Consider the following 16,097-nt stretch of genomic DNA (forward strand, 5'->3'; position numbering starts at 1 on the left):
ATAATTGAGGAATCATATTATTTAATTAGTATTGATCAAGAATTAATTTAAGAATTAATTTAAGAATTAATTTAGTGATCAAAAGAGACTAAATAAAATGATACATATGAGTTGGGCTAAAGATCCATGGTTTGATTTGTGACGGGCTTATGGGTTAATCCATGAAGTATTTATCCAAATCAAATTGATGGATCATGGGCTAATGTGTATGGATTAGGGTTACACATGACCCTTGATATTCTACATATATATATATATATATATATATATATATATATATATATGTATGTATCTCTAAGTCCAAAATCACCACCACTTATGGTTGAAGAGTGAGAACCGATTTTAGAGTCTCCATAACCTCTCCATATCCATCCTAACTGTTCTTGGTGTTTTGTGATTCCATTTAAGGCATCACACTTGGGGTGCTAAGCTTTCTTGAGGCCAAGTTATTCAAGCTACTACACAAGGTAATATTCTAACTAGTTTTTTATGATTCAAATATCACCTTGCATGCTAGTTTAGGCTTCATGCTTTGGAAAATGTTTATTGCATGTATAATTAGAGAAAACTTAGATCTAAAGCATTAGGGTTGTATGTGCACCATAGTAATGTTAGAGTACATAAAACCCAACAGTGGTATCAGGGACTAGGATGTTTTCTATTGTATTGATGCAATTGTGTAATTTTCAAAGCTGAAAAATCTGCAATTCTGGATTCTGCCAGGGCCTACTCGACGAGTCCATGTATAAACTCGACGAGTAGGTGCCTTATGATAATGAACTCATCGAGTTCATAAGTGCACTCGACGAGTTGGACTGTCTGTAGGCAGAATATTCGAGTTTTTGGCCTGTTTTGGATTAGGAACATTACCATAAATTGTTTTGATTCATAAAATTCGATTTTAATGATATGGTAATTTCTTTCCTCATCCAATAACATGATGTTTGTAAAATTCTAAGATAACTACTTGATTTTGTGAAATACTAGTTATTTGTAAAATTTGAAACTATCTTGAATATGAATCAAATTAGGTCAAATTGGTAAATGATCATCATATCGTAATTGGACTAGTTAATTCGATCTATATGTGTTCTTGAAAAAGTTCCATAACTTTTCCTCAAGTTATGGAATATGAAATGTCCTTATTTATGAAACCATTAACTAATGTAAGTTATAGAATTCTAAGAGTCTTGGAAGGTTTCATAACTTGTACACAAGTTTGGAATTGGAAAGGTCTCATTCACGGAACATAAAAGTTCATAAGTGATGAATTTCAAGAGTTTTGACAAGTTACAAAACTTGCCCTCAAGTTTTGGAACTTGAAAAGTTACATTAATGAAACTTTAATTCTAAACCCTAGAATTTTAAAAGTTTAAAATCCAACCCTATACTATTATAATATTAAAGTTTAATACTTATATATATATATATATATATATATATATATATATATATATATATATATATTTGTATAAGACAAGTCAGTCTTACCGTTAGTAGGCCTCATTCACGAAGCCGGTCTATAAGGGGGGTATAAGGTAGCCTATAAAATGGTGGTTTAATGGGTGTCCACTCTCACCCACCGCTTCATTGACTGGTGGAGGGTCGTTAGCCGAACGGGTAGGATAGGACACTAATTCTCATTAATAAGTATAATGAAAATTATTAAAGTAACTAAACTTTTATAAATTCCCATTCTTAGTTACTTTAGGAAAAATGTGAAAATGGTGCTATTCCATGAAATTGCACTTTGTGCCTTGTTAAGTCGTTAGTGGAGCGTGTGTGGTTAACCGGCACACTAATTTGGGACTGACAATGTGTGGCAAAGGGTAGCTTGGTGTTAATCATGGATCAATGGAGCGTGTGTGGTTAACCGACACATTGATTAGGTGATTTGTGACATCGAGAGTACCAAGCTAATTTGCATGGTTATTCATACCTTGTTTGTGATCCTCGGTATCCCAGTCACAAACTTGAAGGGCATAATCGAGATTTAAACATGCCATTGAAAAGCTCAATGAATCTCAAAAGAATCTAGGAATTTCAATTCATTTAAAACCTAATCTTCAATTTCGTTTTTCATGGTGGAAATTAGTAAATCGTCATTTACCTACCTTCAAATATTTTACAATTAGATTACGGCATCCCTCTTCCGAATTGTAGAATATTGTGTTGGGTCCTAACATTAATATTCCATTTTGGGTGTTATATTAAGAATCCTTATCTAATCTAAACTTTGTCTTTCTTTTCAGATGTCTACTCCAAACAATGCTTCCAACCCAATCCCTTCCGACTCTTTCTCCCTCATGAATTTATGTGGGAGGGTCATCTTTGAGGGATCGAATTTCAATGATTGGATTCGAAACATTCGAATGGCTATTCGTTATGAGGACAAAGAATATGTTCTTGACAAAGAGCTTAAGGAGATTGATGAATCTACTGCTACTCCCGAACAGATTGTTGAGTACAAAACTCATGAGAGCGACGCGACCAAAGTGTCGTGTATAATGATCGCTACCATGACTGTTGAGCTCCAAAAGTCATATGAGGACTTTTGGCCTTATGAAATGCACCAGGACTTGATGGAAAGGTACCATCAAAATGCTCGGCAGGAGAGGTATGAGATCATTGCCTCCATGATCACGACCAAAATGAAGGTGGAGAGTCCATCACGGCTCACTTGCAAAAGATGCAAAGGTTTGTGGACCGCTTGCTGAAGTTGAATGTTAACTTCGATGAAGAGTTATCCATAGATATTATTCTACACTCTTTGCCTCCATGTTATGATCAGTTTCGTATGACCTATCATATAAACAATGAGGAGGTCACTCTAATCAAGCTTCAAGGTCTCTTGAGAACTGTTGAAAGCCGTTTGAAAGGCAAATCTGTTGTATCTACTCCTACTGCAACTGCCCATATCCTGGAAATTGGACATGGAAAGGGAAATAAGAGGAAGACTCCTTCCAAGAGTCATAAGGGAAAGTCTCATGCTGGATCCTCCTCTAGTGAAACCAAAGTTGGTTTTGTCACACCCTATTCCAACCCAAAGGAAGTCGAGTGCTTCCATTGCCATGAAAAAGGGCACTGGAGACGAAGCTGTCCGAAATACTTGTAGGACATAAAGGATGGGAAGATCAAACCCTCCTTTGCAGGTATTTATACTATTCTATCTAATAACTCATCACATGCTAATTCTTGGGTCCTTGATACAAGATGTGGCTTACACTTTTGTTCTGATTTGCATGGTCTAAAAAGAAGTATGGATGTGGAGCACGGGAAGATGAACTTAATCATGAGGAATAGGGGAAAGTCGCCTGTCACCAAGATTGGAGTTTATTCTTTATTACTTAGTAATGGTTTAAAATTAGATTTTAACAATTGTTGCTACTCGTCTGATATGACGAGGAATATTATTTCTTTTCACAGTTTGTATGAACAAGGCTTTACCTTTTCTTTTGATAATGAAATTGGTAGTATTAATGCTTATTACAATGGTGTATTTTATTTTGAAGTATTACCTTGCAATGGCATATATGAAACTATGATGGTTGTAGATAACTTAGGAAATAATGTGTTGCATATCGATTCATCCAATGATTTGGATAAAGCATGCTTATGGCATTGTCGGATTGGACATGTTAACAAGAAGCGCATAGCCCAACTCTAAAAGGATGGAGTGTTGAATACATTTGATTTAAAGTCAGATGACACTTGTGAATCTTGTTTACTTGGAAAGATGACAAAGTCACCCTTCACTGGCACTTGTGCAAGGGGTGAGGGTCTGTTGGATCTCATATACACAGATGTGTGTGGACCCTTCAGAACCGCCACAAGGGATGCTAACCGCTTCTATGTGACTTACTGATGATTACAGCATATATGGCTATATCTACTTAATCAAGCATAAGTCAAAAACCTTTGAAAAGTTCAAAGAGTTTAAGCAAGAAGTGGAGAATCAATTGGGCAGGAAGATAAAGATGCTTCGATCCGATCGAGGAGGAGAGTATCTTAATATCGAGTTCCACGACTACCTTAAGGAATGCGAAATTATTTCACAATTGACGCCGCCTAGGACACCACAGCTTAATGGTGTAGCTGAGAGGCGCAATCGAACCTTGTTGGACATGGTTCGTTCTATGATGAGTCGAGCTTCGTTACCTATCCCATTCTGGGGGTATGCCTTAAAGACTGCTACCCATATCCTTAATCTAGTCCCAACTAAAAAGGTTTCCAAAACACCTCACGAGATGTGGACAAGGAAGGTTCCCTCATTAGACCACATCAAGGTTTGGGGTTGCGAGGCTTTCGTAAGACGAGAGACTCACGACAAGCTCGAACCTCATAGTGAGCGATGTATTTTCATCCGCTACCCACAAAAATCTTTTGGATATCTCTTCTATAGACTGAGTGACAATGTTGTCTTTGTTGCGAGGAGAGGAGTCTTTCGTGAGAGAGAGCTCATATGCTAGAAGGAAAGTGGGAGGCAAATTGACCTTGAAGAGCTTCAAGAGTTAAGTGATGAAGGAACCTCAAACACTAGCGCTCAACCCGAGGAGGAAACTCCTGTTGAACCAATTGACAAGTCCTTACCTATGAGGCGTTCCAGTATAGTTAGACAGGCACCTGAGTTTTATGGTTTCCATACTACTTCTGAAGGTGATACATTTATCAGTGATAGTATACTGGTAAATTTAGATGAACCTAACAACTACAAGGAAGCCATGGCAGGCCCCGAGTCTACTAAATGGAAAGAGGCAATGGACAGCGAGATTCAGTCCATGTATGACAATCAAGTTTGGAACTTGGTTGATAATGTACCAGGCCATAAGACAGTCGGGTGCAAATGGATCTTCAAGAAGAAGACCGACATTGATGGGAAAGTACACACTTATAAGGCGCGATTGGTTGCGAAGGGTTTTACTCAAACTCCTGGAGTTGACTATGACAAGACCTTCTCACCAGTAGCGAAGATTAAGTCTATAAGGGTTATGCTAGCCATAGCTGCATTTCATGATTATGAAATACGGCAAATGGATGTCAAAACCGCTTTCCTTAATGGGAAGTTGGCTGAGGATGTTTACATGAATCAGCCAGAGGGTTTTGTCTATGCAAAGTACCCTAATAGAGTGTGTAAGCTTGAGAAATCTATTTATGGATTAAAATAAGCATCTCGCAGATGAAATCTTTGTTTCGATGAGAAAGTCAAAGAGTTTGGTTTTTCGAGAAGCGGGGATGAGTCATGCGTGTATGTCAAAGCTAGTGGGAGTATAGTTAGCTTTCTCGTGTTGTATGAGGATGACATACTGCTCATAGGAAATGACATCCCAACCTTGCAGGAGGTTAAGTCCTGACTTGGGAAGTGTTTCGTTATGAAGGACCTCGGAGAAGCTGTGTATATCCTAGGGATAAGGATATTGAGAGACAGGAGTAAAAGACTAATAGGACTTAGTCAAACTACCTATTTGGACAAGGTGTTGAAACATTTCAACATGCAGGATTCCAAGAGAGGAAAATTACCTATCCAAAGAAATGCCAGACTGAGTAAGACTCAAAGTCCAAGTACTAATGCTGAAATAGTAAAAATGAGTCGAGTACCATATGCTTCTGCTGTTGGCTCGATCATGTATGCTATGACCTATACTCGTCCTGATGTAGCCTTTGCATTGAGCATGGTTAGCAGATATCAAGGGAATCTTGGTAAAGGTCACTGGACTGCGGTAAAGAACATTCTTAAGTACTTGCGAAGGACTAAGGACTGGATCCTTACCCTTGGTGGGAGTGATGACTTAAGAGCGGTAGGGTATAGTGATGCCAGCTTTCATACCGACAGAGATAATTTCCGCTCTCAGTCGGGCTGGATATTTACCCTAAATGGAGGAGAAATAACTTGGAAAAGTTCCAAACAGGAGACTGTAGCTGATTCAACGTGCGAATCAGAGTATATAGCAGCGAGTGAAGCATCGAAGGAGGCGATATGGCTGAAGAACTTCATCGGAGACCTTGGAGTTGTACCAGCTATAAAGGAGCTCATGGAGATTTTCTGTGATAGCGACAGTGCAGTTGCCTTATCCAAGGAACTAAGAGATCATAGCAGATCAAGACACATCAACAGAAAATACAACTTCATAAGACATCAAGTAGAAGAGGGACTCCTCGTGGTTAAGAGGGTATCTTCAGAAGAAAATCCAACAGATCCCCTTACAAAGGGACTGAGTAGGGTTAAGCACTTGCAGCACGCTAGTAGTATCGGGCTGAAGGACGATATTAGTTTTAGTAATTAGATAGACATTTAGAAACTTGTAATAGTTATAATGTAATTGACATTTGATGATTGAATAAAAGGTGTTTTTATTTATAAGTAAAGTTATTGTCTTGTGTCAATTATTTACTATCGTTTCATTTTGCATGTTTTGACTTCCAGAATAATAAGATTATTCAAACTATCCACAGTTGATCATACTTTGGAAGTAGGTTATGAAAGAAGATTGTCATGAATGGGTTTTCGTATGATTGTCTAAGGTGTTAGACATAGCAAAAGATTGCTACAAACATTCATGAGTGCTCTTGAAATAAGATTTGAGTATTGGACTAAATCCACGCTCACATATCACTTCATGGAATTTATCACGGGTGATTGTGAGACGATAATATTGTATAATCTTCAAACCAAGATATATGAGTTGGCGATTATTTGTTGATTGTACATTTATAGTGCGAAACCGCATCAGTAACTCGATGTTATAAAATATGCTATTATGTATGATTCAATGAATAGTTAGTACAAGCATATAAGTCGAAGTTTATCTGTTCCTTTTATCCTATGAGGATTAAAAGCGATATCTTGGGCCCCTCGATGATTTTGTTTTGACTTATGTGCCGGGCCCGGTCAGAACTCTATTGATTTGTTCAATTAAGTTCTATGACGAACAAATCAGAAATCGGGAAAGAAAATGTTGGACAATGAGTATGACTTTAATTCCAGGTTTTTGTCCACACAATATCTTGTAGAACAGAGGATTATATGATCACTTATCTAATGGACGCGTCAGAGTTCGACAACGGATTTTTGAGAGCTACGATTGCTAATCGGATTTTAAGTTACATTGGCAATTACAGTTATTAGACTTATCCAAGTGGGAGACTGTTGGAAAAGGTGTCTAAGCCAATAACTATAATTGGTATGTACTTGACCCGATAGTAGCATGGTCCATTTTGGTTGCATTCATCAAAGCAATATGTTAGGAAGGATATTTGAGTAAGAGGTTAATTATGATTTATTAATATATTATAAGTATAATATATTAATTGAGGAATCATATTATTTAATTAGTATTGATCAAGAATTAATTTAGTGATCAAAAGAGACTAATTAAAATGATACATATGAGTTGGGCTAAAGATCCATTGTTTTTATTTGTGATGGGCTTATGGGTTAATCCATGAAGTATTTATCCAAATCAAATGGATGGATCATGGGCTAATGTGTATGGATTAGGGTTACACATGACCCTTGATATTCTATATATATATATATATATATATATATATATATATATATATATATATATATATATATATATATATATATAAGTACAAAATCACCACCACTTATGGTTGAAGAGTGAGAACCGATTTTAGAGTCTCCATAACCTCTCCATATCCATCATAACTGTTCTTGGTGTTTTGTGATTCCATTTGAGGCATCACACTTGGGGTGCTAAGCCTTCTTGAGGCCAAGTTATTTAACCTACTACACAAGGTAATATTCTAACTAGTTTTTTATGATTCAAATATCACCTTGCATGCTAGTTTAGGCTTCATGCTTTGGAAAATGTTTATTGCATGTATAATTAGAGAAAACTTAGATCCAAAGCATTAGGGTTGTATGTGCACCATAGGAATGTTAGAGTACATAAAACCCAACAGCAACCACAACATAGCAACTATGTCATAAGTTATACAGTGAGAAAACTCACATGAGCTAAATGGAAGAAGCTCTACAACAACCTCAGCAACAGAACAAACAACACAAGCTACCTAATGCCAATCCAAGACCAGTCCTTAGCAAAACACTCAGTTCTACCCAAATTTGACCCAAAAGTCAAACCGGTCAGAAGTCAACGATCAAAAGTCAAAAAGTTAACTTTTGGTCAACCAGATGCTTCGCACCCCTGCTAGGTGCCCTGCGCCTACTATAGGACAAAATAGTCAGATTCTAGACCTAAACAGATGCGTCTTCTGAATTTTAAGTCTCAAAAAGTCCAAGAATGCATCTTTCTCGACTTAATCTAATATGTCCAAGCATTCTACTTTCAGATATGAATCAACATGATGTCTAAATAGATGAAGTTTCCAGCTTTATCCATTATAAAGCCACAAACTTCCAAGATCTAAAACCCTAAGTTCAGAAATGACCAAAAACCTATATTTCTTTATGAATGGAGTAAATAGAACTCATGCATGCACTCTTTACTCAACCAAATGACCATATAACATCCCAAGCATCAGTCAAAAGCTCAAGAGTTCTTCCAACTCAATGGAATAAGCCATAAAGGGACCAAAACTTACTAAAATGGACCAAAAACCCAATAAACTCTTAGATCATGGAGGAAGCACAATAAAGCTTGAAACTTTAGAGTTTACCAAGGTCCAAAGGTGTTAAGAAGGCTGAAATCTTCAAGATCCATTCTTCGTTGCCCAAGCTTTCATGCATCATCACCCAAGAACACGATAGGAGCAAAAAAGAGCACCAAAATGAATTTAGGAGAGAGGATGAGCTCCAAGCACTTTAATGGAGGCAAGGATTTTATTAGAGGCGTTCTAGATGATGCAAAGGCTAAAAATGACGAACTATAGGGTTAATGGACTTTAAATACTCCAAAAAAACACTGAAAAACATGTAACCTACTGGGCCGGAGGCGCCCCGCGCACATTAAAGGGAGCTTCGCGTTTCTCAGATAAATTTTAGATTTTTCAGTTTTCCGCTTTAGCTTCAAAAAATAATAACTTCTTTGTTCTGAACCCGATTTCAGTGATCTTAATATGCAAACGAAGGTATTGATCAGCCTCACAATTTTATCTAATTACCTTTGACTTAAAGCATAGCAAAATTAATTTATTAATGCATTCAAAAAGTCCAGAATATAACATTTTCCCATTTTACCCCTCTATGGCTCCAATACAATTTAGTGGCTTACATTACTTCAACCAATATTATCAACATCTAATAAGGTCCAAACTTTATCGTTTTGAATCCCGATACGTGCTCTTGACTAAATTGAAGTCCGCCTTTCCGAAATAAGAAACTTTTCGAAACTGAATGTTACATTTAGAAAGTGAATATGGAATAATTAGATAACATTTGACTTGATTTCTAATGTTTATATTGGTAAACTTTGTAGAGCCTCAAAATGACAAAGAACTTATATGTATTGGATATTTGATAAGTTTTTTTCTATAGCTTAAGTGATGTAGTTTTGTTACTAAAAATGATAAATGTTATGAAACTTTTTCATACGTTTGTATTCATCTAAAACTATATTTTGTTTTGATATTATACTTTATATTACTTTTTGATGTATTTGGATTGATGTAAAACTTAAGATTATATGCTTTAATGTATTTGGATTGATCTACAACATGTTATGTGAAGTTTTAATGTTTGACTTTGTGATATACAACCCGCTTGAATCGAGAACTAGTCACCATACCGGTTCAACTAAAAACTTGATTTTTAAAACATTGGTCATAGGTCCATGTGGCCAAGTCTAGAAGTAATTAGGTCAAACATTTATTATAAATAGATCTTGCAGTATGATTGTAACCACAATGTAGAAAGTGTATATTCAAGATTATCAATAAATATATATCTATAGTTCGTTTGTAGATTTAGCTTAATTACTCTAATCAAATGAATCACGCTGAATTCTTATGTTCTTAATTGTTACTCACGTCTTGATTATCATATTTATGTTTGTCTAAGTCCTTAATTCTAACAAATTCAACTTTGCTACCACTCATTATTTTCTTTTGTAAAAAATTGTTGTAGTGTAACAAACGATAAGCATTACTTTGATGCAAGAATGTCATACCATGTACATGAAGTTGTTGATAAGGATCATCATAATACACTTGTTATACTCATTTTGTAACCGACTAAATAGTGAGCGAAATTCTGGACAAAAAGCCAATTCTTTTTCGGGGTTATGGAATATCATAATGATTCACGTAAAAACAAGAAGATCGACATAAAAACAAGATGATCCACGTGAAAACAAAAAGATTTGTTGAAACCGGTGGAAATCTCGCATTGATAGTCGTTTCTTTTCATTAAATCGAGTCTTTCTTTGCTAATATTTTTTTTTCCAATCATGTATGTTGATCTGTACATAATAGTTTTTAGTCACACATAGCAATTTTTGTTTTATATGTTTGTACCGTATAACTCCATAAAACACAAATTGTTATGTATTGCAAAATATTATTTTGTAGGGATCACTACCCATGTAATTATCGTATCCATAGCTATCACGTTTCATGGTCTATATGAAAAAATGAACACGTTATTCACAATTACGTTTTTATAGCACATAAAAAATCTTAAATTTTTAATTCATATTTTTATTAGTATCCTCAGATCAAATTAATAGGATTAGCCACATACCTTCGAAGCTGAATATTTTTTTTATGCGAACTCGAGATTTAATAAGTTAAAACCATGGTATGAAACTATTGATTTTCAATTATTCACAACATCCACATTAAATACTTATAGTAATCAAAAAAAAAAACATATCATACATCAATTACAAAGTCAAAACAAATCTATAAATTGATTATCTTTTTGAATGAGACGAAATAATTTATTTACAAATTCATATCATAAAATTTCAAGTGCATCTATTCACAACAAAATTAAAAGCCAATCTACACAATCCCACATCAATTAATTACACCTATTAAATATGTGAATACTAGATTAAGTGATTTACCTATGTTTAGTTAAGAACATTAAATCATCTCAAAAATAAAAAATGCAATATTTTTTTTAAAAGGGCAAAAATGCCACCTCCCCCACCCCGCCCTTCCCCTCTTCCCAATTGGCTTCCTTTTAAACCACGTCTCTTTTTCTCTCTCTCCAAAACCAGTATTTAGGGGCTTGAGTCCTTGAATCTTTTTCTCTTTTTCTTTCAAACCTCTCAATCTTTAAGCTTACTCTACTTTATGGTTTTTCTTTCTTCCATGGCTTCCTCCTTTCTGCTTCTTTATAACCTCCTCATAGCTTTCATTTCCATTTCGAAAACAACAATCTACCCCTAGTCTCCTTAACTAGATTCACCTCTTTCTCTCCCTCTCTTTTTCTCTCTAAGTTCAAGTCTAAAGGCAGTAGATCTACCTCTTTTGCAGTCCTAGACTAGATGTGACAATATTCCTAGGTTTTTTCAAGAAAAGTTGTAATCTTTTTGAGTTTGAAAAGTTCAAAGACTTTTCAGGGGTTTAGCATGATGATGGATAATTACTCTGGGTTTGCGAAAGAAGACGAACAGCAGATGGATTTACCTCCTGGATTCCGATTTCATCCGACAGATGAAGAGCTGATCACGCATTATCTGATCAAGAAAGTTGTTGATAATAGCTTCTCTGCTAAAGCAATAGGGGAGGTTGATATGAACAGAATTGAGCCATGGCAGTTACCTGGTGAGTTTTTTGTTCAATTCAGTTCGAATAAATTCGTCTTTTTCTTATATGTTTGATGAAAATTTCTGACTTTTTTTTCCTGGGTTCCTTTTGTTTTCAATTTTGAATGAAGGGTTGGCGAAAATGGGCGAAAAGGAGTGGTATTTTTTCTGTGTAAGGGATAAGAAGTATCCAACCGGATTGCGCACGAACAGAGCAACTGATGCCGGTTACTGGAAAGCCACCGGAAAAGATAAGGAGATTTTCCGTGGGAAATTGCTCGTCGGAATGAAGAAAACTCTCGTTTTCTATAAAGGGAGAGCTCCAAAAGGGGAAAAAACAAATTGGGTAATTCACGAATTTAGATTAGAGGGTAAATCATCTGTCCAAACCCTACCAAAATCAGCCAAGGTATTGATTCCTCATCCTCTATTCTCCCCTGTTTTTTTCTCGCTCTCTCTGCTCTGTTTTTAGGTGCTCGATGCTTGTTGTTGGAATTGCAGAATGAGTGGGTGATATGCCGCGTGTTTCACAAAGGTTCCGGCGAGAAGAAAGCAAATATTCCGGGGACCATGACTGCAAATTCCGGCGAAAACGAACCGAATCCGACTCATTTCCCTCCACTGACAGACGCTTCCTCACCGTACAGTGGTGGCAGGGTGATTAAATCTGATACCCTCGACGTGCCCTGCTTCTCCAGTCCGATCAACATGCAAACACCTCACAACAACTTTCTCAACAATCCTAGCTACCCTTTTGATCCAAATTCCAACGCTAGTTATGCTTTTCCGGCAGTCCAATCCACTCCAACTCTGGAATCCCAATCCAATTTCCAATTCCAATTCCAGTTCCCGACAGGCTACACATTTCCAGGCCAAGAACAATCAATCTTGAAGGGATTACTCGAAAACAATGGGTTCAAACTGGAAAGAGAGATGGGTACAGGTTCGCAAGAAACGGGATTGAGCAGTGAGATGAACACAGAGATCTCTTCAGTTATGTCTAATCTTGAAATGAGAAAAAGGGCATTTGAAGATCAAGAAGCTCCATCTACTTCCGTTGGACCAATCGACATAGATTGTTTCTGGAATTACTGAACAAGAATCCATAATTAAGAAGATGAAGATAATGAAGATGATATGAAAAACCGTTCTTCATACATGAATAGAGTATTTGAGTGTTAGATGCATATAATTTTCTGATGCTTGAGACAAATATTTCAGGTAATGAAGAAACTATTACAATGTAAGAGATTATATGGTAATTAGTATTTTAATATTGTTAATATCCTCTATAAAAATATTAGTGGGAGTTTTATATATTTTTTGAATATTATTTTCAACGCTGTAGAATTCCCGTTTTTCATTTGTTAAATTATAAATTCTTTGTTTTTGTTTTTTACTAAACAATTGTACGGCTTTCAACATTTTCTAAATTTTCAACTAAACATATATATATATATATATATATATATATATATATATATATATATATATCTCTCTCTCTATATATATATATATATATATATATATATATATACAAAACTTCAAAAATGGTCCCTGTAGTTTCCGAAAATATCAAGTTTAGTCCCTAAGTTCAAAAAACCTCACAGATGGTCCCTGTGGTTTCAAAACTTTTAACAAATGATCCTTTTCGCTAACTCCGTTAACATTTAGCCGTTAAGTGAAGGGCATTTCTGTCATTTCACAACCACAGGGACCATTTATGAAGTTTTGCCTTAATTTTTTTTAAAAAAAAGAAAAATAATTATAATTATTTAATATTAAACACCATCTCTCTCTCTCTCTCTCTCTCTCTCTCTCTCTCTCTCTCCCCCTCTCTCGTGAATCAAATCATTCTTCGTTGCCCCCACCATCGCATCATCCTCACCGTTTGTCACCACCAAATTCTACCACCGGTTCCTCTGGTAAACACTCCGATCCCCATCCCATCCTTCTCTTCCTCCCTAAAAGTTCACCAAGAAATTGAGCCTGAGTAACAGACATGAAATCGATTAGCAACCCCAATGAAATCATTCACAAAATCAAGAAACGGGTTCTCCGTTTTAGTCACCGGAGCAGCCAGAAGACGAAATGGGGACAACCCTCCTCCACCCCTCCTCCTGTTGATCGGAAACAACCAAACACTCCTCCACCCCTCCTCCTGTTGATCGGAAACAACCAAACACCCCTGAGGATCGCTGCTTCCCTCCGCTGCTACTTCGCTGTTTCCTTCCCTTCCTCCCTCGTGTTTTTCCAATGGAACAAAGAAGGAACGACCAAGGAGGCCACCGGAGCAACCCCCTTGCTGTAACAGTCACCCAACATCATAAGTTACCTTCATTTTCTTCCTTCATTTTGACTGCTTCCATTCTTGTTCCTTCTTCCCTTTACCGATCAATGAAGAAGAGGAGTAAACCAAAAAGGGGTTATCGGTCTCGACGAACACCCTTTTCCCTCCTCGTGATTTCCCAGCCGCACCGGACCTCCCATCGATCTGCCTTTCGTTCGTCTGTTCCTTGCCCAATCTGATGGATACGATGATTATTTAAGGTCAAACTTGGTTTGGCTTTTTGGGGAAGATGAAGCTATAAGAATACGTACTGTACAAGTCTCAAAGCAATAGGGGGGGGGGGGGGGGGAGGAGGAGAGAGAGAGAGAGAGAGTGTGTGTGTGTGTGTGTGTGTGAGTGAGAGAGAGATCAAATTTCTTTCATTTTTTCCTTTTTTTTTAATTAAAAAATTAAGATAATAAGAGAAAACCTCATAAATGGTCCTAAGATATTGAAATGACGAAAATACCCCTCACTTAATGGTAGAAAGCTGACGGAGTTAGGCGGAACGACTAAACATTAAAAGTTTTGAAACCACAGGGACCATCTGTGAGGTTTTTTGAACTTAGGGACTAAACTTGATATTTTCGGAAACCACAAGGACCATTTTTGAAGTTTTGATATATATATATATATATATATATATATATATATATATATATATATATATATATATATATAGGTTCAGGTTAATTTGAAACCATACCAATTTTGTGACACCGTGAGACGCAATCTAAAAATAATTTTAAAATACAAAATAAAAGGTAAAACTCCAAAAATTCTATTTTTAATCATTATTTTCGACACTTTTTTAACCTAAAAAATATAAAAATAATAAAAAATAAATTATCGTTTTTTTTGAAAAATACGTGAAATATTCTAATAAAAATATTACACTGTGAATATTCTAATGTAATTTTTAGAATGTTAAAATATTCTACTACATTTGTCAGATATGAAAAATATTATAATATTCCACTAGAATATGTAAAAAAACGGTATTTTTTTTTTATTTTTTGGTATTTTTTTTAGTTTTTTTTTGGAAAATACAAATGACGAAAATAATATTATTTTTTTTTTTGAAAATTTTCAATTATTTTGCATTTTAAAAATGTTTTTTTTAATCCATAAAATGAATAACTAGGATTGCGTCTCACGGTTTCACAAAATTAGGTCGTTTCACATGAACCTAACCCTATATATATATATATATATATATATATATATATATATATATATATATATATATATATATATATATATATATATATATATATATATATATATATATATATAAAGAGAGAGGAAAAAAGAAGGTCCGAACAAAGAAATGAATCAGGGTCACTCATTTGAATCCGCCGCTTAAACGTTTAACATATCGAGTCGATAGAACAGATCATATTTATCTAATTATTATCCACCATTCGTTGTCCGATACGACGAAGCGTTTTATGAAAAACAGAAATAATTGATTTATATATATATATATATATATATATATATATATATATATATATATATATATATATATATATATATATATATATATATATATATAGGGTTAGATTCATGTGAGACGGCCTAATTTTGTGAGACCGTGAGACGCAATCGTAACCACTCATTTTGTAGATAAAAAAAAACATTTTTAAAATACAAAATAATTGAAAATTTTTGAATTTTTTTTCAAATATTATTTTCGTCATTTATATTTTCCAAAAAAAATTAAAAAATACCAAAAAATAAAATAAAAAATAAAAAAATACTGTTTTTTTTTTACATATTCTAGTAGAATATTAGAATATTTTACATATCTGACAAATTTAGTAGAATATTTTAACAATCTAAAAATTACATTAGAATATTTAGTGTAATATTCTATTAGAATATTTCACATATTTTTCAAAAAAAAAGGGTATATTTATTTATTTATTTTATTTTTTTTAGATAAAAAAATGACGAAAATAATAATTAAAAAAAGAATTTTCGGATTTTTCCTTTTATTTTGCATTTTAAAATTATTTTTAGATTGCGTTTCACAGTTTCACAAAATTAGTATGGTTTCAAATGAACCTGAACATATATATATATAT

General features: G+C 34.8%; 1 protein-coding gene across 1 annotated transcript; it reads left to right on the forward strand.

Annotated features, from left to right (window-relative positions):
- The first annotated feature begins 11,158 nt into the window (after positions 1 to 11,158).
- On the forward strand, positions 11,159 to 13,018 carry LOC145115482 (NAC domain-containing protein 100-like). Its single transcript, XM_079051774.1, has 3 exons — positions 11,159 to 11,697; positions 11,810 to 12,087; positions 12,180 to 13,018. Exons 1-3 carry the CDS (start codon positions 11,502 to 11,504, stop codon positions 12,771 to 12,773), a joined length of 1,068 nt encoding a protein of 355 aa, XP_078907900.1. The 5' UTR covers positions 11,159 to 11,501; the 3' UTR covers positions 12,774 to 13,018.
- Positions 13,019 to 16,097: the final 3,079 nt, after the last annotated feature.

Source organism: Lactuca virosa, chromosome 5 (assembly GCF_052849685.1).
Source record: "Lactuca virosa cultivar CGN04683 chromosome 5, Lactuca_virosa_CGN04683_v6, whole genome shotgun sequence".
NCBI classification, from domain to species: domain Eukaryota; kingdom Viridiplantae; phylum Streptophyta; class Magnoliopsida; order Asterales; family Asteraceae; genus Lactuca; species Lactuca virosa.

Bases quoted from the DNA above. Each gene is read 5' to 3' on its own strand.
- LOC145115482 (XM_079051774.1), top strand. From the start codon at position 11,502: ATGATGATGGATAATTACTCTGGGTTTGCGAAAGAAGACGAACAGCAG. The intron at 11,698-11,809 runs GTGAGTTTTTTG...TTTTGAATGAAG, and splicing joins TGAGCCATGGCAGTTACCTG to GGTTGGCGAAAATGGGCGAA. The intron at 12,088-12,179 runs GTATTGATTCCT...TTGGAATTGCAG, and splicing joins CCCTACCAAAATCAGCCAAG to AATGAGTGGGTGATATGCCG.